The 13,256-nt window shown below is 43.3% G+C and overlaps 1 protein-coding gene across 3 annotated transcripts in view; it reads left to right on the forward strand.

Annotated features, from left to right (window-relative positions):
* The window catches only part of chfr (checkpoint with forkhead and ring finger domains, E3 ubiquitin protein ligase), a 67,291-nt gene that overhangs the window by 34,935 nt on the left and 19,100 nt on the right, over positions 1-13,256 (forward strand). For 2 of the 3 annotated variants that reach the window (XR_005461821.1, XM_038806669.1), the window contains exons 7-14: positions 1,409-1,563; positions 3,007-3,169; positions 4,855-4,973; positions 6,990-7,109; positions 8,032-8,115; positions 8,619-8,689; positions 10,312-10,399; positions 11,790-11,897. Coding sequence is in view for 2 of the 3 variants with exons in the window: in XM_038806669.1 (XP_038662597.1) it covers positions 1,409-1,563; positions 3,007-3,169; positions 4,855-4,973; positions 6,990-7,109; positions 8,032-8,115; positions 8,619-8,689; positions 10,312-10,399; positions 11,790-11,897 (908 nt within the window). In the remaining variant the exon portion in view is untranslated. The remainder of the gene's footprint in view (positions 1-1,408; positions 1,564-3,006; positions 3,170-4,854; positions 4,974-6,989; positions 7,110-8,031; positions 8,116-8,618; positions 8,690-10,311; positions 10,400-11,789; positions 11,898-13,256) is intronic. The other variant, XM_038806791.1, reaches the window with a different exon arrangement.

A 13,256-nucleotide genomic window follows, 5' to 3' on the forward strand; every position in this document is an offset into this window, starting at 1 on the left:
TACCATAAGACATAGGAGCAGAATTAGGCCACTCAGCCCATCGAGTCTGCTCCGCCATTCAATCATGGCTGATATTTTTCTCAGCCCCATTCTCCTGCCTTATCCCCATAACCCCTGCCTTCTCCCCATAACCCCTGATCCCCTTGTTGATCAAGAATCTATCTATCTCGTGTCTGAAAGACACTTGGCCTCCACAGCCTTCTGCGGCAAAGAGTTCCACGGATACACCACCCTCTGGCTGAAGAAATTCCTCCTCATCTCTGTTTTAAAGGATTGTCCCTTTAGTCTGAGATTATGTCCGCTGGTTCTAGTTTTTCCTACAAGTGGAAACATCCTCTCCACGTCCACTCTATCCAGGCCTTGCAATATCCTGTAAGTTTCAATAAGATCCCCCCCTCATTCTTCCAAACTCCCAACGGGTACAGACCCAGAATCCTCAACCGTTCCTCATACGACAAGCTCTTCATTCCAGGGATCATTCTTGTGAACCTCCTCTGAACCCTTTCCAAGGCCAGTACATCCTTCCCTAGATATGGGGCCCAAAACTGCTCACAATACTCCAAATGGGGTCTGACCAGAGCCGTACACAGCCTCAGAGGCACATCCCTGGCCTTGTATATTCTAGCCCTCTCCACATGAATGCTAACATTGCATTTGCCTTCCTAAGGCACAAGCGACAGTTCCGAACACTTGACATGCTTTAAAATAATTGTTTATTTAAATATTATTTACCAATGCTGCAAGACTACAACATAATATTTATTTATTTCTTTTTTAAAATTTAGATTACCCAATTATTTTTTCCAATTAAGGGGCAATTTAGTGTGGCCAATCCACCTATTCTGCACATTTTTGGGTTGTGGGGCCGAAACCCACGCAGACACGGGGAGAATGTGCAAACTCCACACGGACAGTGACCCAGAGCCGGGATCGAACCTGGGACCTCAGCGCCGTGAGGCAGCTGTGCTAACCACTAGGCCACCGTGCTGCCCCGCAACATAATATTTTTAATACTCTTATCTTCAATGACAAACTTGTACACTATAGTCTTGTATAGTCTCCAAGTGATGTGGAGTTTGAGGTTGGGGATGCAAAAAGAAATGACAGGACAGGTTCGGCTGCTGTATTACCTGCCTCGTCCCAATGACAAACAAACTGAAAGCAACATTTCTCCCAAGAGTAGTGTATTTAGCATACAATCAGTGGTGGCTAATGGCTAAGAAATCTTGTAGTACATGCATGCTTGGTCATATTTGCTAATTTATTGGTTCAGAAGTGGAAACACTGAAAAATGAGTGATTAAGCGTTCAAACTTTGCGGAGCAAGATGGAAAAACTGAATGGCAGTAATAAACCCCATGGATCTAATTTTCATCTTTCTGCCTCCCCTCTCCCTCAACTTTTGTCAGCCTTCAACCGTGTATGCACTCTTTCTGTGCGGCATGTTACTCGGGCTGGATGGAGCGCTCCTCACTCTGCCCAACCTGCCGTTGTCCCGTTGAACGCATCAGCAAGAACCACATGGTGAATAATCTGGTGGAGGCTTATCTACTGCAACACCCAGGCAAGTCATTATTATTAAAAAAAAAAATTTTTTATTAAGGCATGTATAATTGTAACAATTTTCAAGAGGAAAAACAACAAAGTAAAAAACACCCACCCAACCAACAACCAAACCCCAGCCAACATGGCTTATATACACAATTCCCCAATCCCCCTTTCCCTTTCCTACTAACTATTTCCCACCTTATCCAACCCCTGTGCCTCCCTCTTTCCTTTTACCCCCCCCCCCCCCCCCCCCCCCCCCCGGCGAACCCCAGCATCAATCCCCTCAGACCCAGGCAAATAATTACTGCATTAAATTAATCTGAACTCGTTTACGTGGCTGAAAACGGGCTGTGTATTGCGTATTCCTTGCAGGGCATTTGGACTGCAGCTGTGGTGCATCCCAGTCAATGACTCATCATCGAAGACTGACCTCTGACAAAATTCAGTGGAGGGCTCAGAGAGCTCCATTTAGCCGCATTGGAGGCTATTGGCTGACTTGCTGATCACTGCACATCCAAAGGAAAATAATTGTGTATTGATATATTGGGCATTGTGTGGTTTTGCGGAGTGATTTCGGGCATGAATTGCACCTTTGAGTTTTATGATTAGCTATTAAGATCAGTGGATAGCACAATTGTGAATCCACATCTTGCCCCTAGTTACCAGGCATTGAAATTGCCTCTTGATAGTCTAAATTCATAAATGTTATCTCCTGGAGACTATCTCGAAGAAACGTGTCTGTCTTATGGGAACCCTGTTGACAAATACAAAGTGATACTGTGTGAGAGTTCACAGTCTGTCCTTCTGAGTAAGAATTAAGTTTGAGGCGGACAGCACGGTGGCCTGCTGCCTCACGGCGCCGAGGTCCCAGGTTCGATCCCAGCTCTGGGTCACTGTGTGTGGAGTTTGCACATTCTCCCCGTGTTTGCGTGGGTTTTACCCCCACAACCCAAAGATGTGCAGGGTAGGTGGACCACGCTAAATTGCCCCTTAATTGGAAAAAATGAATTGGGTACTCTAAACTTATATATTTTTAAAAAATAATTAAGTTTGCGGCAAATGGGCAAGATGGATCTGGGATAAAGATACGGACCAAATTGGAAACAGTGTTAAATATTGTATGAACATTGGGCAATTCACAACTTTTTGGTTACTAGCTTGGAACCTAATTCTGCTAGGAAGATCCAACCTCGCAAAAGGGAGTGACTTTATGCAATAAACAAGAAGAAATACAATTATGAAATCACAAATAGTGGAAATTACTACCTTGTTGGAAAAGGTGCCGAGAGTGTTATATATCACTTGTCTCAATTCCGCTTTTCTGCTTGAATTATCTTAATTTATTTGCCAGTCCACGTGCGAGTGTAAAGGACACGATATCAGTCTAACGTATGGCCACATTATGGTACTGGTTTGATGATTTGTTTTGATCACATTTGTGTGTGATTCACTATTTCAGAGAAGTGTCGTAGTGGAGATGAATTGCAAAGCATGGATGCCAGAAATAAAATCACACACGACATGTTACAGCCGAAGATTAAACGGTCATTCTCCGATGAAGAGGTCAGCTCTGAGGATTTTCTGGAACTGTCTGATGTCGACAGTGAATCTTCTGATTTTAGGTGGGTTTTTTGAAAGACTTGCTTTGATGTGCAGGAATAAATGTGTGAGGAGCAGACCGTCCTTGTGCACGTTAAGAACGTGCGTGATTGTTGGTTTAAGCGCATTCTAAAGTTTGAGCAGCTTTAAGAACGCCAAATTAGTTGGAGAAATGACTGAACAACACTAAGTGACCTGCTTTGTATTGAATTATCAGACCGTTACAGAGCTTAACTGAAAGTACGCAGACAGAAAATGGAGTGTCCACATCTGGCAGAACTTTATTGCCAAGGAGCCAAACATAATGCTGGTCACATTCTTGGAATACCTCAGCTGTAGTGTCATGAATATTGACTTCAACTGCATTTTAATAGGGGAGGGAAAAACCTGCATCTGTTCCACTGCTGTCCTGTGCTGACGATGTTGGTTCTTTGCTAGGACAGCGAATTGATGCTGAGATGTAACCTGTAGGATATAGACGGTTAAGCAGTGATTTGATTGAACGTTTCAGGATTTTGAAACAAATTTATGGGATAGATAGAGAAATGTTTTTTTTCTGCTGTTGTGGAGTCTAGAACAGGGGCATATAACTTGAAAACCGGAGCCAATCCATTCAGGAGACACTCCTGCAAAAAGCAGTACAAGTTGGTTCAATTAATTTTAACCCCAAGATGGGCCGCACGGTGGCACAGTGGTTAACACTGCTGCTTCACCCCACTGAGGACCCGGGTTCGATCCCGGGTCACTGTCCGTGTGGAGTTTGCACATTCTCCTCGTGTCAGCGTGGTCGGGTAGGTGAATGGAGTTACAAGTCAGCCAAAATCTCATTGAATTGTGGGACAGGCTCAAGGGGTTGACTGGCCTTCTCTTGTTTCAAGTTTAAACATCAACAATATGTGCCATCAGGCCACAATCATGGCAGCACTGTAGTCACGATTGATCCAGTTCTTGCCCAATGTGTACAAAGTGCACTGTATAGTGCATTCACAACATTGGGAGAGGATGCCACTGAATAGCAAAGAGAAATCTCAGATCTATTTTTTTCATCTTCTCCACCCCTCCTCAACCCCCATATCCAGGCTGTTAAAGCTCGTTTTATTGCTGCAGTTTTGTGCCTTGGTTGAGATTCACTAAAGGGATCTTGGGATAAATGGCTCAACTGCTTAATGACAATTGGAAGAAGAAATTTGCATTTGTATAGCACCTTTCACACCATCATGTCTCAAAGTTCCAGAATAATTTGTTATGGTGCCCATAGAATCTCTTACTTCTATTTGAGGGCAGACCGAATGTCGGTTTGACACCACCTCTGAAGAACGGCACCTCGGATAGAACAGCACACCCTCAGTACTACACTGGACAGACAACCTCTGCTCTGTTCTCTGGAGTGGGACCAAACCTTCCATCTCGGGCGCGATTGCTACCGACCGAACCACGACTATGTTTGAATAAAATGTATAAAGAGGTACTGCTTTAGTGCACGTTAAGCATGTGATGATTCAGCTCCACTTCCTAACAAAGACAACATGAAACGTGTGAGATGCAGAATAGGAAATGGCAATATAATACAATAGATTCTGATTGCGGATTGATAGGGTATATCAAGTTGTTCCTTTACATTTATTTTCCTGCTCTTTAGAATAAGATTAAATACAATTTGCTGTCTCACCATGGTTGACTACATTTTATATTTTCTATCTGTTTTCAGTCAGCCACATATTGTTTGCAGACAGTGTCCTGGGTATCGGTCTGAGAGCAATCAGTCTACTTTCTTGCCAGGTATCAGAACAAGTGAAGACCCGTCAACCTCTACCAGTATCCCTGTTGGTAAGTATCCACATACCAACATGAGTAATGTTGCCATTACATGAGAGTAGCTGTCAGAGATCTAAACAGGGAGAAGAAGTCTTTAAATGTGATGTCAAAGGAGACGATAGAACCAGATTTGTGTTTGGTGAGTCAAACTGGCATGGCACACGAGACCAACCGATTGTATTTTTGGCTGCGTTTTGACCTATTTTAACTCTATTTCATCGAGTCACTGCTGTGGCGAAGGGGGCAATTCAGCCCATTGAGTCTGCACCCTCCGAAAGAGCACCTTACCTAGGCCCACGGCTCCATCCTATCCCAGTAACCCCACCTAATCTTTTGAAATGAAAAATGAAAATTGCTTATTGTGACAAGTCGGCTTCAAATGAAGTTACTGTGAAAAGCCCCTAGTTGCCACATTCCGGCACCTGTTCAGGGAGGCTGGTACGGGAATTGAACCTGTGCTGGCCTGCCATGGTTTGCTTTAAAAACCAGCGATTTAGCTCAGTGAGCTAAACCAGCCCCTATTTTTGAATACTTGTCTGCCATTTGTCAGTAGTTGAATTCTCCTATCCAATGCTGATTTGACTGGTGAATTGAAAATTACAGCAGGAATTGGCCACAATGAAATGTCAGACCTGAAAAAGGCATGAAACCAGCAATGCAGAATGAATGCATTTATCCCACTGTTCCCATGTCGGAGCTAACTCTTCTAATCCCGTTTCCCAGCATCTTTTTCAACATGTTAATCAGCTGCATTTAAAATCATTTTGCATAACTCGGTTAGAGCTGTAAAAGCGTAGATCCCAAGTGAGATTTAATACGCACTCCAAATTGAGTTTACCATCTGATTTGTAATGCTGCTTAATATGTTTGTAACCTGTCATGGGATTGCCCCTTTAAGAAATGTTTTGCCTTATCAAATGGCTTCAGTGATGTCATTGTGTGGGTGGAGCTGGGCTGTGGTTCTGAGGTTTTGAGCTGGGAGCTGTTGTGTGGCTCTGAATTTTTCTGCTTTTGTTTTCACATTTGGAAGCTGGATTCAGACAGAGAAGTCTTGTCTGGTCTCTTTCTCTCTACTTGTTAACAGGTGTCTCCAGATCACTTGATAATTTAAAAGTGCTAACTCTTTTCTGGAAGGAAATTCAAACCTGTTTTGGACAGGAAACAAGACGTACCTATACCAGGTCTTGAGTGCTGTGTGCTGGGCCACACCTTTGAAAGGGGGTTTCTGGTTTATGGGATCTTATCAAATTGGGACAGTTTAAAGGGGGATTTTACTAAGGTTTATACATAGTGCTGTAGCTGTGTGGGGTATTTATGTCTGTAGTTCATAAAAATGCTCACTGTGTGCTTATAAAAATGTTAACTGAATTCGTAGAATAAACTGCGTTTTTGATTAAAAGTGCTTCAGGCCTCTGTTGAATGACGCCTGAAAGTTAGCCCTTGTGCTCCTCATAACCAAAATTAATAAACAGTTGTAGGTCAGGTGAACTCCATGATATACTTTGGAGTTTTCTAAACCCTGGCCCATAACAAACGAGAATAATCAATACTCTTCTAACCTTTTGTAGCACTGGCGAATGAACTGCTTTAAATTCAATTGCGTCAGCATTTTGACTTCTATTTTAAATCACCTAACCGGCACATTTTCGGACTGTGGGAGGAAACCGGAGCAACCGGAGGAAACCCACACAGATACGGGGAGAACGTGCAGACTCCGCACAGTGACCCAAGCTGGGAATCAAACCTGGGACCCTGACGCTGTGAAGCAATTGTGCTAACCACTGTGCTACTGTGCTGCCCCGCATTTTCTCTTCTACCTTTAAATTATGATCACTCATTTGACGGTGCAACAGAGGAAGAAATCTAGATTCTCATTTGTTTTTTAGATCAGATTGTATTCAGTGATGAAAACACCATTTGTATGTACAGATTTGTAGACGTTTTCTGATCTCTCAAGTGAATTATTTTGTGCACGTTCTAAACCAGCTAACTGTATCACTGCTGTCTGTTTTTTGATTTTATTTTAAGCTGTCCAGGATTACACTTGTCCTGCTCGTGGTCCTCACATGATTTGCACTTGCTGTTTCCAGCCGATGCCAGACCGGAGGGCAGAGCGCGAACAGAACCCGACCATTACACCTCAGCAATGTACGTGGAAACTTTGCAACGTTATAAACTTTTTATTGGTTAACCATCTGCTTGGCTGCCCTGACAAATTGAGTTGGGCCGCAGCGACTGCAATCTCTGACTCCACTTCCTTGCCAATGGAAAGGCTGATCTTAACCATGAGCATGAGCTCCAGTTTGCATAAATCATTGATTGGATATTGAAATTTAAAGATGTTGTTTGTGCACTTTAGCTGCCCGCTGTTCTGAAAATATAGCCTATTTTTGTTCTGGAATGTAATTTTTCAGCCTGATTGGTCCACAATAATCATGTGACTGCTGCAATGTAGTTAACATGGGCCAGTTGAAACTGGGCGAAATTCTTTTTTTTAAAGAGTACCCAATTCTTTTTCTTCCAATTGAGGGACAATTTAGCGTGTCCAATTCACCTACCCTGCACATCTTTGGGTTGTGGGGGTGAGGCCCACAAAGACACAGGGAGAATGTGCAAACTCCACACGGACAGTGACCCGGGGCTGGGATCGAACCTGGGACCTCGGTATCTGAGGCAGCAGGGCTAACCCACTGCACCACCGTGTCGCCCCTGAATTAATTTTAATCTTTCTGTAGAATTCATTTCAACTCTTGTTCTATTTAATGTCCAATCTAAACATGTATTCTATGCGGTTCCCATTCAAAACCTTCAAAAACTTACGATCTCTAACAGTGACGGAAAAAATGGAGATCAGCCTTTTCCTTTAAAACCAGAGGTGCAAATCTACATTTAAAATGTTAGTTTGTGTAGAACTTGCTGTGAGCATGAGTGCTCAATGCAAAAATGAGCCTTGCTCCACACAGCTGTTGTCTTAGCCTAAACAAATGCTCTGTTCAGCTCTTTGTATCATTACTAGACTGTCTTGTGGACAGGTTACAGTCGAGTAATTCTGAAAATGTGTCCTTTCCAGGCACAATTTGTTTACGGACCTTCTGCCACATGTACTGGGGCTGCTCTCGAGTGGGATGCTCTGGCTGCTTGGCGAGATTTTGTGGTAGATATATTTTCCATTATACATTGTACTGTACAAAAAAGGCCTCCTCCAATAGTGAGACACTAACGTGGATCAGTTTATTTAAACAGATGTTACAGGTCCACTTGGTTCCCGATTGATAGTTTGTAATTGGCTGGTTCGTAAATTCTACAGTTCAGCGACAGTATTATTGACTCTTGGCAACTTGTCAATCCCTTTTTCCCGGGAATTCTTGTGTAATGACTGTGGTGGGAGATATCTGTACTGATGAGTGGAACTCTTCCCCAGTGTTAACCACCGTAGACGTTTACAGGATGGCCCCATTCTATGTGTTTTTTCTAGGGGGAAATGAAACTAGTCTTGCTGTCCTGCCATCCCCTATATTCCAAGTTAGGTTTTCCAGAACCTGATGCAGGGCCCGTCTCCGAGGAGCAAATCTTATATGAACCATTTGTTCAGTGGCTTTTATGAATTGTCAATCTGAACTTTGAGAGAGTTCTAAATGGATAATATATTTTTGACAGATGTAAACTTTGGAGAAAAATGTCTGGATGGAATACTAAACAGCAATAGCTACGAATCGGACATTCTGAAGGTAAGATGCCCAGCTTCCATTTTTTAAAAATGTTTTCATTTTTGATGCCTGTCTCTGGTTGACCCTGGAGTGCATGTTATCTATGATGCGACCAGGCAGGTGGATTGCTGTTTCTCATGCCTTTGTTGATGGTATTGTGGAGATGTGTGGAAGAGTGACCTGGACTGCCTCCGATATTTCCCATTCAATTATAATAATCTTTATTGTCACAAGTAGGCTTACATTAACACGGCAATGAAGTTACTGTGAAAATCCCCTGGTCGCCACATTCTGTATCCTGTTCAGGTACACTGACGGAGAATTCAGAATGTCCAATTCACCTAACAAGTACGTCTTTCAGGACTTGTGGGATGAAACTGGCGCACCTGGAGGAAACCCACGCAGACACGGTGAGAACGTGCAGAGTCTGCACAGACAGTGACCCAAGCCAGGAATCGAACCCGAGTCCCTGGCGCTGTGAAGCAACAGTGAAGAGTAGGCATTGATAATGTGCTTCCCTATCCACTTCATGATTTGGAAATTTATTACCCAAAATATGAAGAAGGATGGATGAATGGTGCTTAATCGGACACCTGAAAGCACTCTTGAAGGAAGCTATGGTTCTAACTAAACAGCAGCATTTTGTGCAGAGTGTGGTCTTCCAAACAGAGACAAATCAGCCGGGTAATCTGTTCATGGTGTTGGTCGAGAAAATAATGTTGGCCAAGGCACCAGGGGAAGTCCTGGCTATTCCAGTCAGGTTATGGGGTCCCTTAGTAGGATTTGAACCCATCAGACTTGAGCGGTTAAGACTGATACCAAATGTGCCAAGATGTGAGGTCAATTAGCAGAAAGTTAGAACTTTGGTAAGTCGATGTGTTTTAGCGTTTTCTCCTGAGACTGCATTCCGATCCTAGCTGAGGGCACAGGCAGGTTACCTAACTCCAGGCCTCCTATTCTGCTCTATATGATTTCCCTCAATTGTGTAAAACTGCCTGATCACAACTCTTGTGGGCTGCAAAAACAACCCTTTCGCTGATCATTCCCTTAAAGTGTTAGATTCATCAGTGTTGGATTTGTTTTCACTAGGGTTGGGTAATAAATGCTAGCCTAAACAGCAATGTCCACATCCCAGAAATGAATTTTTTTTTAAAGTTTGAACAGATTGTGGTAATCTAATGAGTTACCTCACATCTTTTTTATAATGTAAATTTGGAGTACCCAATTATATATTTTTTCCAATTAAGGGGCAATTTAGCGTGGCCAATCCACCTAACCTGTGCATCTTTGGGTTGTGGGGGTGAAACCCACGCAGACACGGGGAGAATGTGCAAACTCCACATGGATAGTGCCCCAGGGCCGGGATTCGAACCCGGGTCCTCAGCGCCGTAGTCCCAGTGCTAACCACTGCACCGTCGTGCTGCCCACACCTAACATCTTTTAACCCCCATCATCAAAACACTGCTTCATCTTTTGGGAGAATTGCTCTCGGTGTACTGGTATATGTGCTAAACCAGTGAAAGGTTAAACTAGACACTGATTTCAGGAGCAGAATAAGTTTGGAACTGGATACCAGACATGCCTTTGCATGTAATGATATTTGATTTAACCTTAATCTTGTATGGCTTGGCATTATCTTTCAGAACTACCTTGCATCTAGAGGCCTTACCTGGAAAGAGATGCTGCAAGAAAGTCTTTTGGCTCTTCAGAGAGGCAAGTTTGCTCTTGCAGGTGTGTGTAAAAACTACCAAAACTATTTATGGTGAAAACTATTTAAAGAAAGAGCTGCATTTAGCTAGCATCTTTCATGACCACAGGAAATATCTAAATGCTTTGTAGCCAATGAAGTCAGTGATATTAACCTGAGTAATTGAAAGAAGTGCTGTTAAAATAAAGATGTTAATGTCATTGCAAATGTTTTGAAGTACCATAAGTTTATCCACTGTTGTAATGTGGCAGCCAATTTGCACACAGCAAGATCCCACAAATAGGAATGTGATAATGGCCAGATAATCTGTTTTAGTGATAATGTTTGAGGGGTAAATATTGGCCAGGGCACCAAGAGACTGACCTTGCCCTTTAAAATAGTGCCATGGGATCTCTGCTTCCACCTGACAGGGCTGACTGGACCCGAGTGTAACATAATAATCTTTATTGTCCTAAGTAGGCTTACATTAACACTGCAATGACGTTACTGTGAAAAGCCCCACACTGCTGCGCCTGTTTGGGTACACTGAGGGAGAATTCAGAGTGTCCAGGTTACCTAATCACACGTCTTTCAGGACTTGTGGGAGGAAACCAGAGCACCCGGAGGAAACCCATGCAGACACAGGGAGAACGTGCAGACTCTGCACAGACAGCGACCCAAGCTGGGAATCGAACCTGGACACTGGCACTATGAAACAACAGTGCTAACCACTGTGCTACCATGCCACCTGCGTCCGAAAGACCATACATTACACTGGAGTGTCCGCCTCGGCTTTTGTGGTTAAGTCTCAAGAGTGGAACTAGTAATGTGACTCTCATTAGAATATAGAACATGCAGTGCAGAAGGAGGCCATTCGGCCCATCGAGTCTTCACCGACCCACTTAAGCCCTCACTTCCACCATATCCTCATAACCCAATAACCCCTCCTAATTTTTTTGGACACTAAGGGCAATTTAGCATGTCCAATCCTCCTAACCTGCATGTCTTTGGACTGTGGGAAGAAACTGGATGACCCGGAGGAAACCCATGCAGACACAGGGAGAATAGGTGACCAGAGCCAAATTTTATTTGGTTGCCCTTTGATATAACAATGGATATTGTCTCTTGAATTCTTCAGTGCTGCTTATCTACTGTCTAAATGGCAGTCATGTTCTCTATTGGGTTAAAAAACCAATCATAGACATCATATGTCATTTAAATGACAATGAAGAGACCTCATGGGAGCTTTTACTTAGGGAGTAAAGTACTGTTGGCTAATGTTCAGTTCTTTTAAATTTGACATTTTGCATAGCGTAATAAATCAGAATAATTTTAAAAGGGTTTAACTTGTTATCTGAAGACAGTGGGGGCTTTAATTCCATCGACAAGTGCTGTCTGCATTATTTTTATCTTTTTACTTTTTCAAAAAAATAGATTATCATGTTACAACAAATGTTATCCTTTGTTACTGTTGTGGACTACACAGCTTTCGTGAGCTGGCCTATCAGTACAGGCAGAATATTCCTGCTGCAGAACTTCCAGGTTAGTTCCATTTAAAGACTGGTCAGCAGTTTGTAAGGAAGCTGTAGCTCACATTTTATGTCATTCCTAGTCCCATCCTTGGGATGTCTCGACGCACTTGTGGACCATAATAATAATAATCTTTATTAGCGTCACAAGTAGGTTTACAGTAATGCTGAAATGAAATTACGATGAAAAGCCCCTAGTCACAGACACTGGGAGACCGTGCAGACTCCACACAGGCAGTGACCCAAGCCGGGAATCGAAGCCGGGACCCCGGTGCTGTGAAGCAACGGTGCTAACCACTGTGCTACTGTGCCGCCCATGATGGGAAGCATTTACAGTTGCTGCCCGCCTATTGGAAATTTTGAAGTTCCGCACTGTTGTGTGAAGATAAATATCACAGTGTGGGCATTGAGGAAAAGTAACAATAATTGCATCTTATCATTGGGTTTGTTCCTTGTAATAACTCTTTTAAGATTGAAAATAGAGAGACACTTCTTTCAACTTGTGCAGTTCAAAACCAGTCCAAACTCAAAGCGAAAGTAAAACCCAGAGAGCCACAAACCAGCTCCAAACTCAAAGCAAGAGTAAATGTATCTTCCTAAACAGCCTTAGGATTATCTGGCAAATCGGACAAATTAATGCATTGATCTAAATGGAATTTATTTCCAAAACATTTCTTAGAAAATAAGAGTACTGGCTGGATAAATCCTCAGGGCTCTATGGATCAGATTGAAGGTAATCAACAGAACATTTGTTTTCAAAAGAAGTCTGGTTTCTCAACAGCCATTTGCTGATTCCGGGCAATGCCTGGATCAGTCGGGGTCAAGCTGCCTGGTTTAAATTTCAAACGATGCTTGGCAATTATCTGTCTGTCACTATCGATTGGTGCATCACAGCGACTCTACCGATCAGAGTCCAATTGTCAACCAATCAACATTATCTTCTCATCATAGAATTTGCAGTGCAGAATTAGGCCATTCGGCCCATTGGGTCTGCACCAGCTCCTGGAAAGAGCACCCTACCCAAGGTCAACACCTCCACTCTATCCCCATAACCCAGTAACCCCACCCAACACTAAGGGCAATTTTGGACACTAAGGGCAATTTATCATGGCCAATCCACCTAACCTGCATGTCTTTGGACTGTGGGAGGAAACCCACGCACACACAGGGAGGATGTGCAGACTCCGCACAGACAGTGACCCAAGCTGGAATCGAACCTGGGATCCTGGAGCTGTGAAGCAATTGTGGTATCCACAATACTGCCGTACTGCCATACTCATACAGTATGGATTGTTGTTTCTCCTCATTCTTGCAAAGGGCAGCACGGTTGCACTGCAGCCTCACGGCGCCGAGGTCCCAGGTTCGATCCTGG

The sequence above is a fragment of the Scyliorhinus canicula genome, chromosome 1 (assembly GCF_902713615.1).
Source record: "Scyliorhinus canicula chromosome 1, sScyCan1.1, whole genome shotgun sequence".
Lineage (NCBI taxonomy): Eukaryota > Metazoa > Chordata > Chondrichthyes > Carcharhiniformes > Scyliorhinidae > Scyliorhinus > Scyliorhinus canicula.